Source organism: Aquarana catesbeiana, linkage group LG01, assembly GCF_042186555.1.
Source record: "Aquarana catesbeiana isolate 2022-GZ linkage group LG01, ASM4218655v1, whole genome shotgun sequence".
Classification (NCBI taxonomy): Eukaryota; Metazoa; Chordata; class Amphibia; order Anura; family Ranidae; genus Aquarana; species Aquarana catesbeiana.
Genome location: NC_133324.1, coordinates 25,626,556 through 25,647,654, shown reverse-complemented (window position 1 = coordinate 25,647,654; position 21,099 = coordinate 25,626,556). Strand labels below are relative to the sequence as shown.

Below are 21,099 nucleotides of genomic sequence, written 5' to 3'. Positions count from 1 at the left end.
GCTTTGGGTTTATTATATAATGCTTTGATCCATGTTAAAAAGTGGGGTCCAAAACCCCATTTTTGTAATGAATATTGCATATATTGCCAGGATACTGTGTCAAATGCCCTCTTAATATCGAGAGATAGAAAACATAAAGGGATTTTCCGTTTTTTAGCAATATGTGCCAATAACACTGCCCTGCGTATATTATCGCCTGCCTGTCTATTTGGCATGAAGCCTACTTGATCTCTATGTATTAATTTTCTTATAATGCTATTGAGGCGTTTTGCTATTATTTTTGCTAATAATTTAATATCGAGGTTTAACAGAGAGATAGGCCGATAATTCACACAGGAAGTATCATCAGAAAGGGGTTTTGGGATCATACAAACAATTGCCATTAGTGTTTCTTGCCGAAAAGAATGTCCATCTAGAAGTTTGTTAAAAGTTTCAGTGAGAATGGGAGAGAGTATTTCTGAGAATGTTTTATAGTATAAAGCCGAGTAGCCGTCTGGGCCTGGTCTTTTGTTAAGTTTTAGGTCTTTTATGGCATTAGCAACTTCATCTATAGTTATAGGCTCATCCAAACTGTTTTTTTGATTCTGAGATAACTCAGGTAAGGTTATTTTTGAGAAGAAGGATTCAGCCTCTGTAGGATTAAATTCATTGTTTGTCTTGTATAAAGTTGCGAGATGTGAGTGAAATTTATGGACTATTTTAACTGGATTACAAGTGTAAACATTTTTTGATAATTTCAAACGTATTGGTTTGAAAGATTTGTTAGTTGAATTTAATGCCCGAGCCAAATATGTACCTGGTTTGTTTGTATTCATGTAGAAATTGTGTTTGGAGCGTTTGAGGGATTTATCAACTGACTCAGTGAGAAATAGATCGTATTCCAATCTAGATTTTTCCAGATGAGATTTTGTACTCTGAGATGGATTATCTTGAAATGATATGTAGGCTGCATTAAAATTGAGTTCTAGTTTTTTTGCTAGATTTTTGCGTTCCCGTTTAAATAGTGCCATTTGTCTTTGTATTGTACCACGCAAGACAGGCTTATGAGCTTCCCACAGTGTTATTGGGGAGATGTCTGTTGTATTATTAATTGATATGTATTCCTTTAAAGCTTGTTCAATGGCCATCTGATGTAGTGGGTGTTTGAGCATTATGTCCGGTAAGTACCACGTTGGGTCATGCGCTTTTGGTATGGCTGAGGCTATAGTAGTGTATACTGCATTATGGTCAGACCACGGAATCGGAATTATATCTGATGCAATAATTTCTGGTATCATTCCTATTGTTAGAAAAATATGATCTATTCTGGTGAAGGTTTGATGAGGGTGCAAGAAATAAGTGAATTTCTTTTTCATTGGGTTACTTTCTCTCCATGAATCTACCAGATTGTATTTGGAAAGAAGTTGAGAAAAAGGTAATCTAGAGGTTATTTTGGATGGTGTAAAAGGTGATTTATCTAGAAATGGGAGGAGGACCTGGTTCGAATCCCCACACATTATCACTGTTCCTATTTTGTGTGTATTAATCACTTGTAATATATGTGAGAGGAATGGTGTAGGTTGTTTGTTAGGAGCGTAGTAGGAAATCACCGTGATTGCTGTATCCATTATATAACCCATGAGTATCAGGTATCTACCTTCTGGGTCTTTAATTTCTGATGATAAGGTGAATGGTGTGGATCGGTGAAATGCAATTAGAGTTCCCCTTTGCTTGGTACAGGCAGAAGCCGTGTAAATTTGTTGATAAAAAGGAGAAATATATTTTGGAGTAGAATCTTTGGTGAAGTGTGTTTCTTGGAGGCATACTATGTGAGCCTTCTTGTTATGGAAAGTACGGAAGGCTTTGGTCCTTTTTTGAGGGACATTTATTCCCTGAACATTCAGGGAAAGTATATTCAGTGGTGCCATGGCAACAGATCAAATAGTTTTGACTTACTTTTTGTTATGCAGAGCTGACTGCGCAGATCAACCTGTGTGGACTGAAGAGATGAATAGATAGAAAAGAAACCAGTGAATTCTGGAGTAAAGAGTAAACAAAAAACATATGAGATTAAATGATACATTGTATAAATTATTTTTTGCAAGTAATCACAATTTACCCGTGAAAGAGAATAAATATCTCTCTCAGGGGAATAAGTGCCTTCGTCACACTCCCACATAATATGATTGGGAGAATGAGGAGGGCTAATGGGGGTACACGGATCTTCCGCTTACAGGAGAGAAGTGCTATGTCAAAAGACATCAAAATGATGTTTCATTAATTGGAGTGCAGAATATAGTTTTTGTTGAAATTATTTATTCCAGGGTGGTTGTATATGGTTAGTTTTTCCCTAGGCTAAATAATTCAGTTAGAAAGGTACTGTTAATAACTTTGGTATTGATGAAGATAGTTTGAATTATTTTGGGATTTTAACCCTTTTAGAGTAAACAATTACATATTTTATTCATATGTAACTGTTTAGATATGTTAACTCATAAAATTGAGGTTGTATTGCTTCAGATTAGAATAAACAAAAACATAATTCTAGGAACTAGTTAGGTAATAATATATTTGTTTTAAGAAAAGAAAGAAAAAGCTTCCATTACTTCTGGATTATTGAACATATTTGTCCTAAAAAGTAATAAATCTATTGTTATTACCTGATAATATATAACTGAACAAGAATTTCCTTATTTCACTTATATATTCTAAGGCTATATGAATCAGAAGTAATAAGAAATATAACTGGAATGTAACATGATCCCACACAGTGTGTGACTATCAGAATGCAGTTACATTCAGTTATAAATATAGGTTTTTTATAGAGAACCATCTCTTAGTATAATAAATGAAGAGATATCAGGAATTAGGATGTCAGTCCATTGAATCTTCTTGGTCCATGGATGATGTGGCATAACGGCCTCTTTTGTGAGAATGATGATTCCCATTTTGTTCTGAAATTTTCTGGGTGCTGCCTGAAGGTGAAGATGATGCCATTCTTCTGCGTGTGGGAGAGTTGCTGCTTGTGGGTTCTGTCAGATTTAATTTTAAAAGGGTTTGTTGTAGTTCATCTGCTGATCTGCTTCTGTAAATTGTACCTTGGTAGTTAAATCTGACTGAAAGGGGGAAGTCCCATTGATACATAATGTTGTGGCGTTGCAGTTCCATTAGTTGGGGTTTCATGGATCGTCTTTTAGTAATAGTAAGTTGGGATAGGTCAGCAAAAATTTGATAATTGTGTCCTTGAAAATTAAGTTCCTTTTTTTCTCTTGCAGCAATTAGTATTTGTTCTTTCGTTCTGTAATAATGAAATGTTGTGATTATATCACGTGGGGGTCCATCTTTCTTTTTGGCTGTGAGGGCTCTGTGTACTCTGTCCAGTTCTAAACGTTTAATAGGGATATCTGGCTTTAGTTCTTGTAATAGAGCAGTAATAGTAGATTGCAGGTCTGTCACAGATTCAGGTATTCCCCTTATGCGCAAGTTTGAACGTCTGGCTCTATTTTCGTAATCTTCTAGCTTAGTTTGAAGTATTAAATTCTCTTTTTTTAATTGTTCCAATTCTGTTATATTTTCTTGGGTAGTAATTTCAATTTCATCCATTTTTATTTCTAGGGCTGCGGTGCGGTTTCCCAGCTCTCTTATTTCTTTGGTTAGGCTTTTTGTTATTTGGTCTGAGGTTTGTTTTAAAGCCTTATGAAGCATCTTTTCAAATTGTAATAATATTACTGGGGATACTGAGGAGGCTTGTGGAGAAGTTTGTGAGAGGATTTGTTCTGTATCTGACTCAAATGGAGAGTCTTGCTATGACATTTTCTGTCTGTGAGAGCGCCCTGATGCTGTATCTTGTGAGGTGACTGGAGCTGCTTCAGCTGCAGTGAGTGCCTGTGAGCTCTTTGTGAGGTGATTTTTATTTCTGCCACGGTTTCCTCCCAGTACCATATTTCCTGCCCAAACTTTCACAGTTTGTTCCCTGGGGCAAAAAGGTTCAAATGGATACCTTTTGAGCCTGCAGGCTCCGCTTTGTCCTTCTCTTCTCTCCTCAGCGGTGTGGAGCTCTAACAATGCATGTCTGCTCCGCTAGGCTCCGCCTCCTGCTCCTCCATGCCCTTTTTTTCAATGAGCTTTATCTATATTGTCGAGACCTGACAATTCATTACAGCCGCGATCAGTTTTAAATTACTTTTTTCCTTTAGAAATGTCATTTTGCTGTGATACTGTTCTAAACACGGGAAACATGCGCCACTTTACAGGCATACCATAGTCACCCCCCAGGCACAAAATTTAAAGGAATATTTAATTTTTATTGTTTAACTTTAAGCATTATTAAAATCACTGCTCCCGAAAAAACGTCTGTTTTTTAAAACTTTTTTTTGCATTGATACATGTCCCCTGGGGCAGGACCCGTGTCCCCAAACACTTTTTATGACAATAACTTGCATATAAGCCTTTAAAATGAGCATTTTTGATTTTTCATGTTCGTGTCCCATAGACTTTAACGGTGTTTGTGTGTTCTCCCACATTTTTCGCCTGTTCGGATGTTCTGATGCAAAACCGAACCGGGGGGGGGGGGAGAATAATAATTAAACATGCAATGGTGGAATCGAGAAGTTCAGGATGTCCTTATAACATGTCCTCAGCACCCCATGAAAAGTATTGAAGATATATAAAAATAAACTAAAGGTATCTATCTGGTTGCCTCTTTGTGTTTTCCAGGTTATTGCTGAAAATAAATCCCATAGGAACATTCAGAGCTTCTAGAGGTGTCTCCTGAATAAATGGTGTCTGATCTAATTTGACCAAGCAGGAACACCTCTGCTAATTGGGGACAGATTATATACAGTGACATTAGTAGATGTGACAGTTGTGGGATATTATTAGGTGTGACAGTTGTGGGATATTATTAGGTGTGACAGTTGTGGGATATTATTAGGTGTGACAACTGTGAGATACACAGAACAGACACAGTAATACAGACATTGGTGAGAGCCAACCGGAGAACTTAATGAACCAGCAGTTGGAGACCTCAAGACGGTTGTGTGCAGGATATCGAGCTACAGGAAGATCAAACAGCTGCAGAGAAGCTGAGCTGGGCAAGGCCAGCGAGAACTGCACATTTACTGCCCTCCGTTTCCTGGTCACCCAGGCTGAATGCCGAGATAAGGGTCTATTATGAATTATTTATGGGGACACCATGCCATTTTTTTCTTGTTTTTTCTTAAAGGAGCAGTATACTTTGTTTACCTAAAATATGTATTGTGCCATAAAAAAAACAATATGCCCCCCCACCCCTAGAACCTTATCAAGGCATGCAGTCTAGGTGGCCAGGAAAAGGGGAAGCAACAAGCATGCAGCCCGCCTTTTGCACTATACTGTACCAGACTACATATGCCCCCCTTTCAAGGCACCAAAGGGAGACAATGATCTCATTGGAGGGATAAGTACCTCATCTCCACATCCATTGCCCCAAAAAGATGTGTTTTTAAGAGGACTTATCAGAATCTGGAAGCTCCCTTTGGAATAAGGATGTCCCCAGATACCCCAGCTCCTGGGTCAATTAGTGCCGATGATATACTATCCCTCTTTACAAAAAAACTTACAAAGTAAATCAAAACTAAAAATATAAAAAACAAACAAACAATGTTTTCTGGTGAAAATCCAATTTCAATTATATTGTCCAGCTACCACCATGACCCACCAACATGATAATCCATCATGATTTTAACCTATTGCAGTGCCACTGCAAAATTACCTATTCCAGCCAGCTGCTGTACGTAAACCAACTGACCAGAGATAATGGGTGCTCAGAGAATAAAGACAGCAGAGAGCAGGCAGATTTCATCTGGAATTAAGTACTTCAGCCCCGGAAGGATTTACCCACTTCCTGAACAGCCCATTTTTTGCAATTCGGTACTGTGTCGCTTTAACTAACAATTGCGCGGTCATGCGATGCTGTACCCAAACATTGTAAACATGGTATTTGATCAGCTCTGCAGTTTTTATTTTTTGCGCTATAAACAAAAAAAGCAACAATTTAAAAAACAAATATTTTTTACTTTTTGCTATAATAAATATCCCCAAAAATGTTTTTAAAAATCAAATTTCTTTGTCAATTTTGGCTAATATATATTCTTCTACATATTTTTGGTAATAAAAATTGCAATAAGAGTATATTCATTGGTTTGTGCAAAAGTTACAGCGAGAAACTGTAGGGGGATGGAACTGACTTAAGGAGAAGACAGATCATTGTTCCTAACTAGTAGAAACACAAAATCTGTCTCTCTTCTCCTCACAGAACAGGGATTTGTGTGTTTACACACACACGTCCCTGTTCTGGCTCTCATGCCCGCGATCGCGCATCGGTTCCCCGCCTCCGGTGGTGCACACGCACCTGCTATCCCTGCTTAAAGGGCCAACATACAGCTATGACGGCTCACGGGAATGTGCCGACATGCCACAGTATAATGACGGCCACAGTATGTAGTTACTTTTACTAGGATGCAATTCCAGAGGAAGAGAGCGTTCTTTTTTTTTCTGGAAGTTAAAGATTTTTGTCTTTTTTTCCAAGACTGATGACAAAAAAAAATTGTACAGGTATTTTTTCTAGCATGAAATTTCAGGGGCAGAGATTAAGCAGATTTTGTATAGAAATAACAAATGTGTGTCTTTTTCAGAGACTGAAGGCAGAAAAATTGTCCAAATTGGTAGCACAGCTTTTAGTCATTTTTGATAATCCAGGGATGTAGAGAAGAGGTGCTTTAACAGAGGGTCCACTTGGGAAGGTTTTCTCTCCATGTTGAGAGCATGTGGCCTGGTGTGGTTTCAGAGGGGTGCACACACTCATCATTCTCTTTTTCTGGCCAACCAGGTTTCATGCTCTGCTAAGGGTCTGGTATGGATATTGTGGGAACCTTACTATAACACTCATCAAAACCCTCTTATCCAAAGCTTTTCTGCCCTTTTCTGCCCTTAATTCCTTACTTCACCACCCTCCACCCACCAACTTGCTTACTGCCCAGGAAATTGCCAATCATTTCAAAAACAAAATCAACAGAATTTGTGATGAGATATCTAGCGTCCAGCTTTCTCCCCCAGCCAACACACCAGGTCCAACACCACACTCAATACTTTCCTCCTTTAACCCTGTTACCACTGAGGAAGTTGCTAAACTCCTTTCCATGGCCCACCTCACCACCAGTCCGCTGGACCTTGTCCCCTCACAATTAATGTAACCAACTTTCTACTCTACCCTAAACTCTGTAACCAACATCTTCAACCTTTCCCTCTCCACTCAAACGTGCACTGGTTACCCCCATACTTAAAAAACCCTCACTGGACTCCACCTGTATGAATAACTTAAGACACATCTCCCTGCTTCCATTTGCCTCCAAGCTTCTTGAATGCCTTGTCCACAATCCCTTGAGTTGCTACCTCACTGACAACAACCTTCTCAATCCCCTACAGTCTGGCTTCCACCCACAACATTCCACTAAAACTGCTCAACTAAAACTCACCAATGACCTACCAAATGCTAAAATCAATGACCAGCACTCCATACTCATACTTTTGGACCTTTCTGCTGCCTTTGACACAGTTGACCACCCATTCGTCCTCAATAAACTATACTCTCTCTGCCTCCGTGATTGCTTTTTCCATCTCTCACCATTATCTACCATCTCTACCAACGCTCACCAACTCCACCAACTCTCACCATCTCCCCCACTCCTCTTCGCTTCCTTTTTCTGTTGGGGTATCCTAAGGCTCTGTCCTTGGGCCCTTCTTATTCTCTTTCTATTCATCTTACCTGGGCTAGTTACTAACCTCCCATGGCTTCCAATACCACCTCTATGGTGACAACAACCAGATCTATATCTTGACTCCTTAACTCACCCCTCAATATCTTCATGTATCACAAATTTGCTGAGCAAAATATCAATATGGATGTCAAACCACTTCTTGAAATATTTTCTCCTCCCTGATGCCCCACCCGCCCGGCACAAGGGGAGCCGTGACAGCTGGAAGGATCCAACGTAGGGTGAGTGCGGACCTGGGAGAGCCCACCTGCACCCCCCAAAATCCTCCAGCACTAGCCGCTACTGAATATCCCTAAATATTTCATGCCTACCATTTCCCAGTAATATGGGTAGTGGGTTCAGAGAGATTCTTTCTGTTGTAGGGAAATGTTTAGACCTGGGATATGTGATTTAGTTTCATTCAATTTATAATAGGAAATGTCACAAAAAGCACAGAGCATACAGTATGTTGGACAGTTGTGAAGGTCACATCTAGATAGCATGGAGATCCCATCATCAGCAAACAAGCGCATGTTTATGTTCCCTTTCCCCCATTTTTATGTCTAATAACCCTGATAACTGATGGCAATGGTTCAATTTTTATAGCAAATATAATATGTGAGAGGGGTAACCCCGTTTCATAAGCAGGACAATTTGACTTTCTTTGGGCTGCTGACACACACCACGTGGTTGCCGTTTTTCATTTGTTACTTGTACCACAGGTCCTTATACATCCTTATATAAATTTTTGTCCTGTCTTATTGGATCCCCCTGTGTGCCCCTGCTGAATTGTCCAACTTACCTTCAGCTCCCAGACTGAGCATGTCCTTTGGTGCCCCTCTATGTCATTGGCCGATTTTGAACATTCTTCTGGTTTCTGTTACTCTTTAGACTTCTATGTTGGTGTATACATTGGATGTTATTGTCTCCTGATGAAGTGAACATTGTTTCACGAAACGTGTTGAGATATATTTCAACATTTACCTATCTGTCTTTATGTGTAATTTTGCTTATATGTGGAAATATACATCAACGTTGATATGTGTTTTTTCTCATTTTTATACCATGATATACTGTATGTACTGTGCATATTGTCTATTTTTAACTTGAATATGACATAAAAATTTTATGTAATGAGATATTACTTTTTTTCTTGGGCAACTTTAACAAAATTCCCATGGGCATTTTTTCTTTAAATTAAACAATGCAGCCATCTGCTGTGAAAAAAAATCAGCCCCAAGAAAAGATCAGGCCAAAAATAGATCAGGTCAGAAACAAGTGGATGTTATGCTTTGAGAACCCTAAAACTAAAACCCTACCAACATAAAATACAAAAATAAGAAAAAAATGGGAAAACCCTAAAACACCCCCCAACCAAAGCCATCTAATTTTAAAGAAAAGTCTTGCAAAAAAGTAGTTTAACCTAAAATAGAGGCCCTAACAGCATCCAATATAAATCAATAAACACCCCAAATGAATGAAAATCCTGAAAAAACTGACCCCTGAATGGATCTCAGACCTGAAGAAATCACAGTGAACTCATGGTAGAGGCAAACATGAACCTCATTGTATTTGTAGCGCCTAGTGTCTATAGCCTTGTGAGATATGGTGGACCTTTAAAAATAATAATAATTATAATAATAATAATAATAATAATATCTGATTTCAGGTTCCGGTATCTCGATGTTCAGATCCCTGTTTACCTGGCAGCAGAAAAAAGTTTGGATCTTCAATTCATAAATGCTGCAATGAGTGTGCCCAATGTCCAGAAGGAGAGATGTCCAGCATTTCCGGTAGAGTTTGTATTTGTTAGTAAGTTATTGTTGGACTGGGCAGAGGGTTTCACAGTGGGTAAAGTGTATCTCAGCGAATAAGATATATGAAGAATATCTCTGCAATGTGTTTCCCCATGTTTTATCATTTTAAAGACCCTGCAAGTACCGAAGTATACCTTTTGATCCTTCCAGAAATGCACTCAGCTCATAATTGTTGTAAGTTGACACCCACAGGAGGTTTTGAACAGAAATGACAAGAAATGGTGTCAGCCCTGTCCAGCTCTAGTTTGCTACTACTATATACACATTATATTTAAAGTTGACCTCCCATAGCCCTACAATTCTACATGAATCAGTACAGCAACAGAATATTTGTTTCCCCTAAAGATCCACATTTATCATAAACAAGCCATCTGTGAGCCCCAGTCAGTGACTTTGCTTAGGTTAAGATGCTGTCATCAGTCTGCCTCAGGCAGGAGGAAGCATTTCCCAGGTCTCCTCTCCATAAATGATCAAACTGCAACATTGTAACTTTGTAACTTGAGCTCTTAATTCCATCCTCTATAACAGGGATCTCCAAACTTTCTGAACAAAGGGCCAGTGTACTGTCCTTGAGACTTCAGGGGTGCTGTATTGTGGCCATTGGGAGTAGAAAATGTCCTGATGACAGTGGAATGACATTGTTGGTGTCATTGGGAAGAATTACCATATATACTCGAGTATAAGCCAAGTTTTTCAGCACATTTTTTTGTGCTGAAAAAGCCCCCACGACTTATACTCGACTCTCCCTGCCTCACTGTGCCCATCTGCAGCCTCATGCACCTGATCTCCCAGCGCTGTGACATGCAGTCTAGTTGGCGGCCGTCCAGTGTAACAAAGCCCCGCCTTCTCCTCGTCCGTGATAGGCGGAACACTGACTCACTGCTGGAAAACTGAATCAGTTTTCCGTCATGAATGAGGACGAGGCTTTGTTACACTGGACGGCTGCCGACTAGACTGCATGTCACAGCGCCGGTGTTCTGGAGGTCAGGTACATGAGGCTGCAGATGGACACAGTGAGGCAGGGAGATGGTACAGTGAGGCTGCAAATGGGCACAGTGAGGCTGCAGATGGGCATTGTTGACCCTCTTTTGTACTTACAGTAGCATTTCTCACCCTAGGCTTATACTCAAGTCAATATGTTTTCCCAGTTTTTTGCGGCAAAATTAGGGGCCTCGGCTTATATTCGGGTCGGCCTATATACGGTATGTCCTTTAATTGGAGTCATTGGGCTCCATTGTTAGTGTTATTAGGAAAAAATGTACCCCATCACTGGTTTCACTAGGAGGAATTGTGTTCCATCTTTGGTGTCATTGGGAGCAATTGCTCTCCTTCATTGGTGTCATTGGGAAAAATTGTACCCCATCATTGGTGTCATTTCGGAGGAATTGTGTGCCATCATTGGTGTCATTGGGAGCAATTGCACTCCATCATCGGGAGGAATTGTGTCCCCTTCAGTGATGCCAGTGAGGGGAATTATGCCCCTTTGTTGGTATCGGTGGATGAAATAGTGCCCCAAGGACTGGATAAAAGCAAGCAAAGGCCCACATTTGGCCCCTGGGCCCCAGTTTGGAGACTCCTGCTATATAACAATAATATAGTTAATGAAACTTTCACTTTAACCCTTTTGCTGCCAGGTTCGTATGCCGTATGGACCTCATTCCTCATTCTGCTATACGCTCATGGTCAATTCAGTGACCATAAACCTATAGCAGAATTGTTCAGCAGACTTTGCTGAATGATCCTATAGCTCAGATCAGCGGATTACAAACTGCTGATTAGAGTTATTCACATCAAATATGACACCCTCATGCTGCCCCTGTTTAAAGCCTCTCCACCTCCCGCGGCTCCTTTCTTTTCCTCTAAAAAGAATGTCCACCCCTTCTTTTCTATGTTATGTATCCCCCTTATTCCCCCTTGCATCGATTTCTTCTCACACTGATCTGACCCCCCCCACAAACCCGATCCCCTGCGCCTACCCTCGAGAAGCCGGCTTCCCTCCTCTGCCACTCCCACCAGCTTCAGGGGCTGCAGGGGCTTAGAGGGGATCCCACTATGTCCCCCCATCACTCTGATCACCCTCCCCCGCAATGGTCTCCCCATCTCCAAGCCCCCTCTGTTCTTGACATCATTCCCTCCTTCCCATTCCATCGCCTGTAGCTGCTGACCAGTGGCTGTCGTTGGTGGGTGAGGTTGGGGCTGGGGGAGGCTTGGTAAATAAGTGTTTACCAGTCCCCTCCTTTTACCACAATGGACACAGGCAGTGATCACTACAAATCACTCTTGTGTCCACTGATAACTGAGCATTGTAAACCAAGTTTATTAAGTGTCAGTTTATGGATGAATTTGGAGTCTCTATACAGACTCCTTATTCATTCATGTAATGTGTTGCAGAGAAAGAGACTATCTTCCGTTCCTTTTATTTGTCTCAAAAAAGAGACATCAGGGGTCTGTTCGGACCTCTGATATATCTGCTAAAAAAAAAATTACAAAATATTTAAAAATATAAAAAGTTAAAAAATAAAAACAAAAAAACCACATAAAGGCCCCTTTCACGTGGAGCGGACTCTGACAAGCAGATCCACCTGCTCAGCGAGGATCTTAACCCTGATCCCTGCTAAAAACACTGATGACAGGTCGCTGTCCGCTCCACTGATGCAGAGTAAACACGGGCACAGCACGGTGTTCTCTATGGGGTGAACAGATGGAAACGGATTGCCTGTCTGTTTCCATCCAATTGTCATCCAATCCAATCTGCTAGACGAATGGGGAATGGATCCCCATCCATCTGTATTTGGCGGACCTGATCAGATCAAATGCAGGCAGGTGTAAACGGACACATGTCCATTTACATCCACCTCTCCATAGAAAACAATGGGCGGTCCGATCAGGTCCGCCTGAAAAACAGACAGGCGGATCCGATCAGCCTGCTTGTGTAAAAGAGGCCTTGTTTACGCAGGGCATACACAGCGTACACCTTTGCTAAGTCATGTTTACATGTACAGGGATGCACAGGTGTTCCTTGCATCCCTGTGTCGGCAGTCCCATTGATGCCATTTGGGATGTAGCAATTGTACGAACAGAGCCATTGCTCCAAAGACAACATCCATGTTGTAAGTTTGAATTTTGTAAGTTATGTTGTTTTTGTGATCACTAATAGTGATTTTTGTGTATTTAGTGATTTGATGAAAATTTGTGCAATTATTGCAGGGCGCAAAAAAATAAGTAGAACTTCTTTTTTTTTTTATTGTATAGGTCATGTGCTTTCATAAAATTTATGGTTTGAGAGACCTTTTACAAATCCTGAAAGCTGTAAGCGAAAAATGGTAAACTCCAGCTTTTTAGATTAAATTGTTTTTATTTACTGCTTTGTGTACCTTCAGTTTTCACCATTTCACAAAAAGATGCAATTTAAAATGTACAAATATTTGTTATTTATTAACTCAGTATACTTTTAATTTTTATATTTAGTAGGAATTTAGCAGGAATTTTGTAAATGTCGCCATGTATGAATCCACTAATAATGATTTTAGTATATTTTTAATGAAAATATTGTTTGATTAACATTTGCGCAAACATTGATGGGCCTTAAAAATCAGTAGCACCTTCTTTTTATTCTACTGGACATATGCTTTCAAAAATGTATGGTTTGGGGGGTTCTTTTACAAATTCTGAAAGCTGTAAGTTGAAAATGAAAACCTTTTATATTTAGAAGTAAATTAGCAAAAAATTTGTAAAATTTGCTTTGTTTGTTTCTGCTAATTAGGGATGAGTTGAACACCCCCCCCAATTCGGTTCGCATCCAGAACATGTGAACGGACAGAAAGTTTGCGAGAACTTTTGAACACCGTTAAAGGCTATGGGACTCAAACGTGAGAACGCAAAAGTGCGGATTTTAAAGGCTAATATGCAAGTTATTGTCCTAAAAAGCGTTTGGGGACTCAGGTCCTGCCCCAGGGGACATGTATCAATGCAAAATAAAGTTTTAAAAATGGCTGATTTTTTTCGGGAGCAGTGATTTTAATGATGCTTAAAGTGAAAAAATAAAGTGAAATATTCCTTTAAATATCATCTATAGTATGCCTGTAAATTGGCATGTGTTTCCCGTATTTAGAACAGTCCCTGCACAAAATGACATTTCTAAAGGAATAAAAGTCATTTAAAACTGATTGCGGCTGTAATTTAATGTCGGGTCCCGGCAATATGAAAGAAAATTATTGACAAAAACGGCATGGGTAACCCCCCAGCCAATTTCCTTTGGGTCTTGTATGGATATTAAGAGGAACCCCACACCCAAATTACAAAAAGAAAAGGCGTGGGGCCCCCAGGCCCTATATACTCTGAAAAGCAGTATACAGGTGGTCCCAAGAAAGACAGGGGCTGTAGGTTTGTTCTCAAGTTGAATCTGTTTGTAATTTGGAACAGGTACATTTTGTAAGTGTAGCTTCAGCCAAAAAATCTATTTTAAGCTTTTTGGAAAACATAGGGGAGGGTTATCACCCCTGTAACATTTGTTTTGCTGTCTGTGCCCCTGTTCAGAAGATTTCACCTCACTTTCTGTCCCAATGACAGTTGGATTTTGAAAATTTGGGTTTTTTAGGGAAACAAGAATTGGTGATAAAGCATCAGTGGAGGAGACACCTTTTTCCCATATTAACTCTTACAGGAGAGAATTCCCCTTCCTAGGGGTAGATTTCCTCTCACTTCCTGTTGTCTCCCTCCATTTGTAAGTAGGAGTCATTTGTAAGTCGAATGTTTGAAAGTAGGGGCCTGCCCTATATACTCTGCAGAAATTTGGGCCTTAGGTGTTGATGGTACCAGAACACTGTAAGCTCTCACAGTTACTCTTGGTGGGCGCTGGAACGGGCCCTGCCGTGAAATATTATATCAAGAATTGTAATTACATGCCCCTGTTAAACAGGGGCAGAAAAATTGGGCCTTTGGTGGTGGTGTGGTGGTGTTGCCACGACACTGTAAGCCCTCTCAGTTACTCTTGGTGGGCGCAGGCATGGGCCCTGCTGTGAAATATTACATCAAAAATTGTAATTACACACCCTTGTTAAATAGGGGAAGAAAAATTGGGCCTTTGGCAGTGGTGTGGTGGTGTTGCCACAACACTGTAAGCCCTCACAGTTACTCTTGGTGGGCACAGGAATGGGCCCTGCTGTGAAATATTAGATCAAAAATTGTAATTACATGCCCCTGTTGAACAGGGGCAGAAAAATTGGGCCTTAGGAACTGGTGCTGGTGCCACAACACTGCAACCCCTCACAGATACTCTAGTTGAGCACAGGAACAAGCCCTGCTGCAAACTATTACAGCAAAAATTGTAATTACATGCCCAGTTAAACAGGGGCAGACAAATTGGGCCTTAGCCACTGGTGGTGGTGCCCAGAACCAAAAATGTTTTTACAAGCTATCAACATGAGCAATGTGGAGGAATAGGATAGTCACCCAGCATAACAGGATAGTCACTCAGCATCAGCATAGGTAGTCTTGAAGGGATCTCACATTAAAAAAAAAAATATTCGGTTACATCAGCATCAGGTGCTTGGTAGCTGGTGATCCAAGACTGAATCATTTTTATGAAGGTGAGCCGATCAACCGAGTCGGTGGACAGGCGCACTCTGTGATCGGTTACAAAGCCGACAGCAGTACTGAATGTGCGTTCCAAAAGAACGCTGGATGCAGGACAGGCCAGTAGCTCAATTGCATACTGTGCAAGCTCTGGCCAGTGATCCATGCTCAAGACCCAGTAACCCAGAGGATTTTCGGTTGGAAAGGTCTCCAAGTCTGATCTTGCCCCTAGGTATTCCTGCACCATGTAAATCAGTTGCTGGTGATGGTTGCTGGAATCGATCAGACCTTGGGGCTGCAGACTAAAAAATTGTCTGAACACATCTGTCAGAAGGCCACCTTCTCCACCACTCCTTCTTTGACTGACCGAAGCCTCAGCAACATGTTGTCCAGGACCAGGAATTTGTAACCTCCCAGGCTCTGGAAACGCATTGCACAAACCTTTCTGCAAGACCTCCCGAAGATGTTTCATCCTCTGCTCCCTCTGAGATGGCTGGATAAGTTCGGCAACCTTACCATTGTAACGTGGATCAAGGAGGGTTGCCAGCCAGTAATGATCCTTCTCCTTGATACCACGAATCCAAGGGTCCTTTCGCAGACTTTGCAGGATCAGGGTGGCCATGCAGCCTAGGTTTGCTGAGGCATTCGGTCTGGACTGCTCTGGGTCACTAAGGACGACATGATCTGCAGCCATCTCCTCCCAGCCACGTCAAGTCCATGGGTTTCTGGGGACTGTAAATGATCCCTTGAAGACTGCTGCTGTTGCTGAGTGCTAGGCTCCACCTCCATGCTGACATAATCCTCCTCCTCCTCTTCCTGTGTGAAGGGTGGGCCCGCAGGAACACTTTCTGGATAAAGGGGGCCTTGAGAGGTAAGAAAGCCCTCCTCTTCCTCCCTCTGTTCTGCCACAAGTGCCCTGTCCGTGTGCTCCAACAGGTAGACAAGAGGGACAGTATCACTGATGCATGCACTTTCACTGCTCACCATCCTCGTGGCCTCCTCAAATGGTGACAGGACAGTGCATGCATCCTTGATCATGAGCCAATGGCATGGCGAAAAAAAGCCAAGCTCCCCTGACCCTGTCCTGGTGCCATAGTTGCACAGGTACTCATTGATGGCCCTCCGCTGCATGTGCAGCCACTGCAGCATGGCCAACGTTGAGTTCCATGGGCATGTCACAGATTAGCCAGTTCTTGGGCAGGTTAAATTCCTTTTGGAGGTCATCCAGCTGAGCACTGGCATTATATGACCGGCAGAAATTCACACAGACTTTCCTGGCCTGCCTCAGGAGATCCTGTAAGCCCGGGTACCTGCACAAGAACCAAATTAAGGATGTGAGCCAAACAGGGCACATGGGTGAAGTGACCCTGTCGGAGAGGAGGTAGATGCCATTGTCGCAAACCACCATTCCTGGCTGAAGCTGGTGTAGTGTTAACCACCTCTGAGCCTGCCCCTTTAGAGCTGACAGAATGTCTACCCCAGTGTGGCTGTTGTCCCCTAAGCACACCGCATGGCATCTTTTTTGCCTGAGTGCTTGCGTAGCCCCTTGAACTCCTACGGAGCACCGCTGGTTCCGAGGACAAATCTATAGAGGAAGACGCCATGGAGGAAGAAGAAGAGGAGGGGGTGGAGGAGAGAGGTGTTTCAGAATCACCACTAGTAGCATTTTGGAGGTGTGGTGGCGGAACAAGCTCCAACAATACTGCACCCTGTCCTGCATCCTTCCCAGCTGCCAGCAGAGTCACCCAGTGTGGCGTGAAAGATAGGTAACGTCCCTGTCCATGCCTGCTGGACCATGAGTCAGCGGTAATATGCACCTTACCACTCGCCGCCCTGTCCAGCGAGGCATGGACATTGCCTTCCACATGCCGGTAGAAAGCCGGAATCGCCTTCCATGAAAAAAAGTGGCGTTTGGAAACCTGACACTGAGGTATCGCACATTCCACAAATTCACAAAAGGGGGAAGAGACTACCAGCTGAAAAGGCAGCAGTTGGAGTGCTAGCAATTTAGCCAAGCTAGCATTCAGCCATTGGGCATGTGGATGTCTAGGACCGAATTTCTTATGCAACTTCTTTCTTTCGTTTAGAAACTGGGGTAGGGAAATTTGACTGCTACAATTGGACGTTGGTGTAGCGATAGCAGATTTCCCACAAGTACTTGGCACGCCTAATTCTACACCTTCATTCCTCTCAGTGCAGGTTTCTCAGAGAACTGAAGGTTTAGTGGGGTTGAAGCAAGGAGAGGTCTGCCTTGTTCTTTGGTGTGGGTCTTTTAAGTACGCTTGCCAATGGACTGCATGGGAGTTCGACATATGTCTAGTCAAGCATGTGGTGCCCGAGCGGCTGCTGTTTTGGCCACGCTTGTTACGTTTCAGACATATGTTGCAAACAGCAATGGTACGATCTGCTGCACACATCTCAAAAAAGGCCCACTCCAAAGAACTTTTGGAAAAACGTGCAGAGTCAGCAGTGCCCTGTACATGCGGAGCTCTGCGATGTGATGCAGTCAGTTGGCTGCCCTTACGCTGGCCCCTGGAGGGCATCCTGCCTCTTTGGAAATGTGCCTCCCCCTCCTCCTCCTTCTCTCTCCTATCAGGAAACTACTTAGAGTCAGTGACCTCATCATCCCCTCCCTCCTCGTCCCTGGAGCAAACCTGGCAGTATGCTGCAGCTGGGGTAACACGACTGATAGTTTGTTGTCCTTCTTTGGCACCCCCTCTCTCTGGGCTCATGTTACTGCCTTTTACAAGCTAGGTACCATCATCAGAGCCTTCAAAACACTGCGCATCCTCCTGCAGCATGTACCCAACACTGTGATCGAACAGTTCGGGGGACTCCTCCATGCATGATGGTGGGGCTAGGGAAGGAGTAACCGATGACCTGGAGACAATGGAATAGGCCGCTTTGACAGCTGCATTGGCAGCCAAAGTACTCTGAGCCTAGGTGACAGAGGATGAGGAGGATGAGGACGGCTTGATCATCCACTCATACCAACTCTTCTGCATGTTGTGGCTCAACAGAGCCAGCTGCCGAAAAAAAAAAGGACAAGCATGCCCCACGGCCACATGCTGAGGATGCATGGTGTCCATGACCAGCGCTGTTGGCTGTAGACACAGAGCCTGCTTGCCCTCTTTTAGTGGCCTGTGAGCATCTGCATCTCCTTGTTGGCCTTCCAGACATACTGTATTTGATGTATTTGTAATTTATTTGAATAGATACACCAGGAATGGCCTGCAGTGAGATGTAGTTGCACAAAGCTGGGATGTGTGTGTATATATACTGAATATACTGAAGCTAACTGAATCAACTGCCTGCCTGTAGTATATTAGGAAGAGAACAACAGGAATGGTCTGCAGTGAGATCTAGCTGCACAGGATACAGTACTAAATATACTGCAGCTAACTGAATCAACTGCCTGCCTGTAGTATATTAGGAAGAGAACAACAGGAATGCTCTGCAGTGAGATCTAGCGAAACTGTATACAGTGTATATATATATATATATATATATATATATATATATATATATATATATATATATATATATATATATATATATATATATATACATACACAAAGCCTGGAATGTATATATATATATACTAAATATACTGGAGCTAACTGAATCAACTGCCTGCTCAATCCATCTAACTGAATTGCCTGCCTGCTCAATCTATCTAAATTAAATTAAATGACACTCTCTCTCTCTATCTCTCTCTTTCAACACCGGAACACACTACAGAAGGCCAACGTGCAGGTGGCATTATATAGTGTGCGGCGTTTACTTAATCCCGTGAGCCATAATTGACCAAAGGCACCCTGTCTTTGGCAAATTATGGCTCTCTTCACTGCAGGCGCTGTGATTGGCCAAAGCATGCAGGTCATAGTGCATGCTTGGCCAATCATCAGCCAGCAATGCACTGCAATGACGCAGTGCATTATGGGCTGTGACGCACCGCTCAAATTTGGCGCGAATGGCCTGTAATGTTTGATCTTCGTCAAATGATCGAATAGCCAATGTTCGAGTCAAACTCATATTCGACTTGTACTCGAAGCTCATCCCTACTGCTAATAATGATTTTAGCACATTTTTAGCGAAAATCTTGTTTTGGAATGAATTTCAATGCACACAAAGACAATATATTACCCAAGTGTTTGTAATATATAAAATGTGGTGTTTCACCAGGTAAATAGGTACCAAACATGTCACACTTTAAAACTGTGCACGCTTATGAAGTGGCGCCAAACTTTGGTATTTGAAAATATCCACAGGCGATGATTTATAAGCCTTTATTGGTTACCAGTTTTGAGTTACACAGGAGGTCTGGTGCTAGAATTATTGCTCTCACTCTGATGTTTGCGGCGATACCTCACATGTGTGGTGTGATAGCCGTTTACATATGCGTATGGGACCAAAGTGTGCGTTCCCCTTTCCATGCAAGCAAGGGGGACGGGGGCACTTTAAAAGTGTTATTTATTTATTGGTGGGACCCTGGTACACTGACAGATGTTTTTGTGCATGTGTACACTATGACAGATGTTGATCGTCCACCAGCAGATACTGACAGATGTTGATGTTGCAATTGAACACTATTTCAGATATTTTTGTGCACTGGTACAGATGTTGATGGGACATGTACATTGTCACAGATATTTTGTGCACTGGTACACATATTGATGGGACATGTACACGGTGACAGATGTTTTGTGCACTGGTGCAGATGTCGATTGGACACTGACAGATGTTTTGTGCACTGGGGACACTTAGACAGATAAGAAAAAATTGGAGCAGCACTAAAACGCATAAAAAACACAAATGTAAACGTGAAAAACTGAATATGAACCAGTTAATGATGATTGGTTATGCGAAAAGGCATAACAAAAAAAATGAATCAATAAGTAAATAAAATCCAAAATTGACATTGATAAAGTCCAAAATTGTATAACATGTGTGATGGTAGGATATACACATCCACAATAAAGGTATTGTAAAACAAAGTCTGTGAACACGGGTGAGCATAAATAGATGAATAATCAGTGACAAATTCCTCCACCGCAAATAATGTGCTAACACCATAAGGCAAGCTAGATGAGCTTGCGGCCAATTACCCAGCCGGGCCTTTATTCAGGGGTGATTTGAATACGGTACCTCCAAATGGTCGGTATGATGTAAAGGATATAGTCAGCAGACAGCCAGGATACCCCGATCAGGCAGGTCCCATAAGGAGTGGTCAAATGTTACCCAGAATGAAAAAGGAACTCACCAAAGCATAATTCTGATAAAGTACCATTTAATAAAAATGTAAAATTAAACTTACAGCAATGAATGTTAAAAACAGCAAAATAGCCGGCTATGCGAATGCCCATCAGATACACGCGATGATGTCAGCTCCTCCCCTTTTCTTTTTTATGCACATTTTGTCATATAATGACGTTGTCTGGGGCAAGGGCGATGCACTGACGCATCACGTTATATATAGAGCCAGACAAAACCAAGCCTTGATGTGAGTCAGGACTGGGAACATCAAGCATTCTGCACAGAGGACTGGTAAAAGCCAAGTCTGCCATGCTAGAAGCTGGCAAAAAGGTTAAAACCTAATTAAAAATAGGGCAAATTAAAAAGAGGATGAGATATTTAAATACACAAAAATAGATCTGAGATCTAAAATTAGCAGTTAGGATTATTAAGTCTAAATCAGCACCCAAAAAGCCCATAATATTTGTTAACTTAGCCGTCAATCCCCGCAAAATATCACACGGAAAAAAAACTATACCCAGTGAGCGCAGGGTATGGCCTCAAGGCTAACAAGGACGTAGCTGGTTAAGGTATTGTTTGGGATAAAGACACACCAGAAGTGATATCGCAGCCAACCTCATCAAATCCTAGAAAATTGGTATATATATTCAAAAAGTTGAATGAAAAATACCAAAAAAATG

The 21,099-nt window shown here is 41.9% G+C and overlaps 1 protein-coding gene across 1 annotated transcript in view; it reads left to right on the top strand.

The window, feature by feature from the left end:
• The window catches only part of LOC141133902 (vomeronasal type-2 receptor 26-like), a 91,146-nt gene that overhangs the window by 46,755 nt on the left and 23,292 nt on the right, over positions 1-21,099 (top strand). Inside the window, exon 5 of the mRNA XM_073623545.1 lies at positions 9,442-9,565. Coding sequence (XP_073479646.1) covers positions 9,442-9,565 — 124 coding nt within the window. The remainder of the gene's footprint in view (positions 1-9,441; positions 9,566-21,099) is intronic.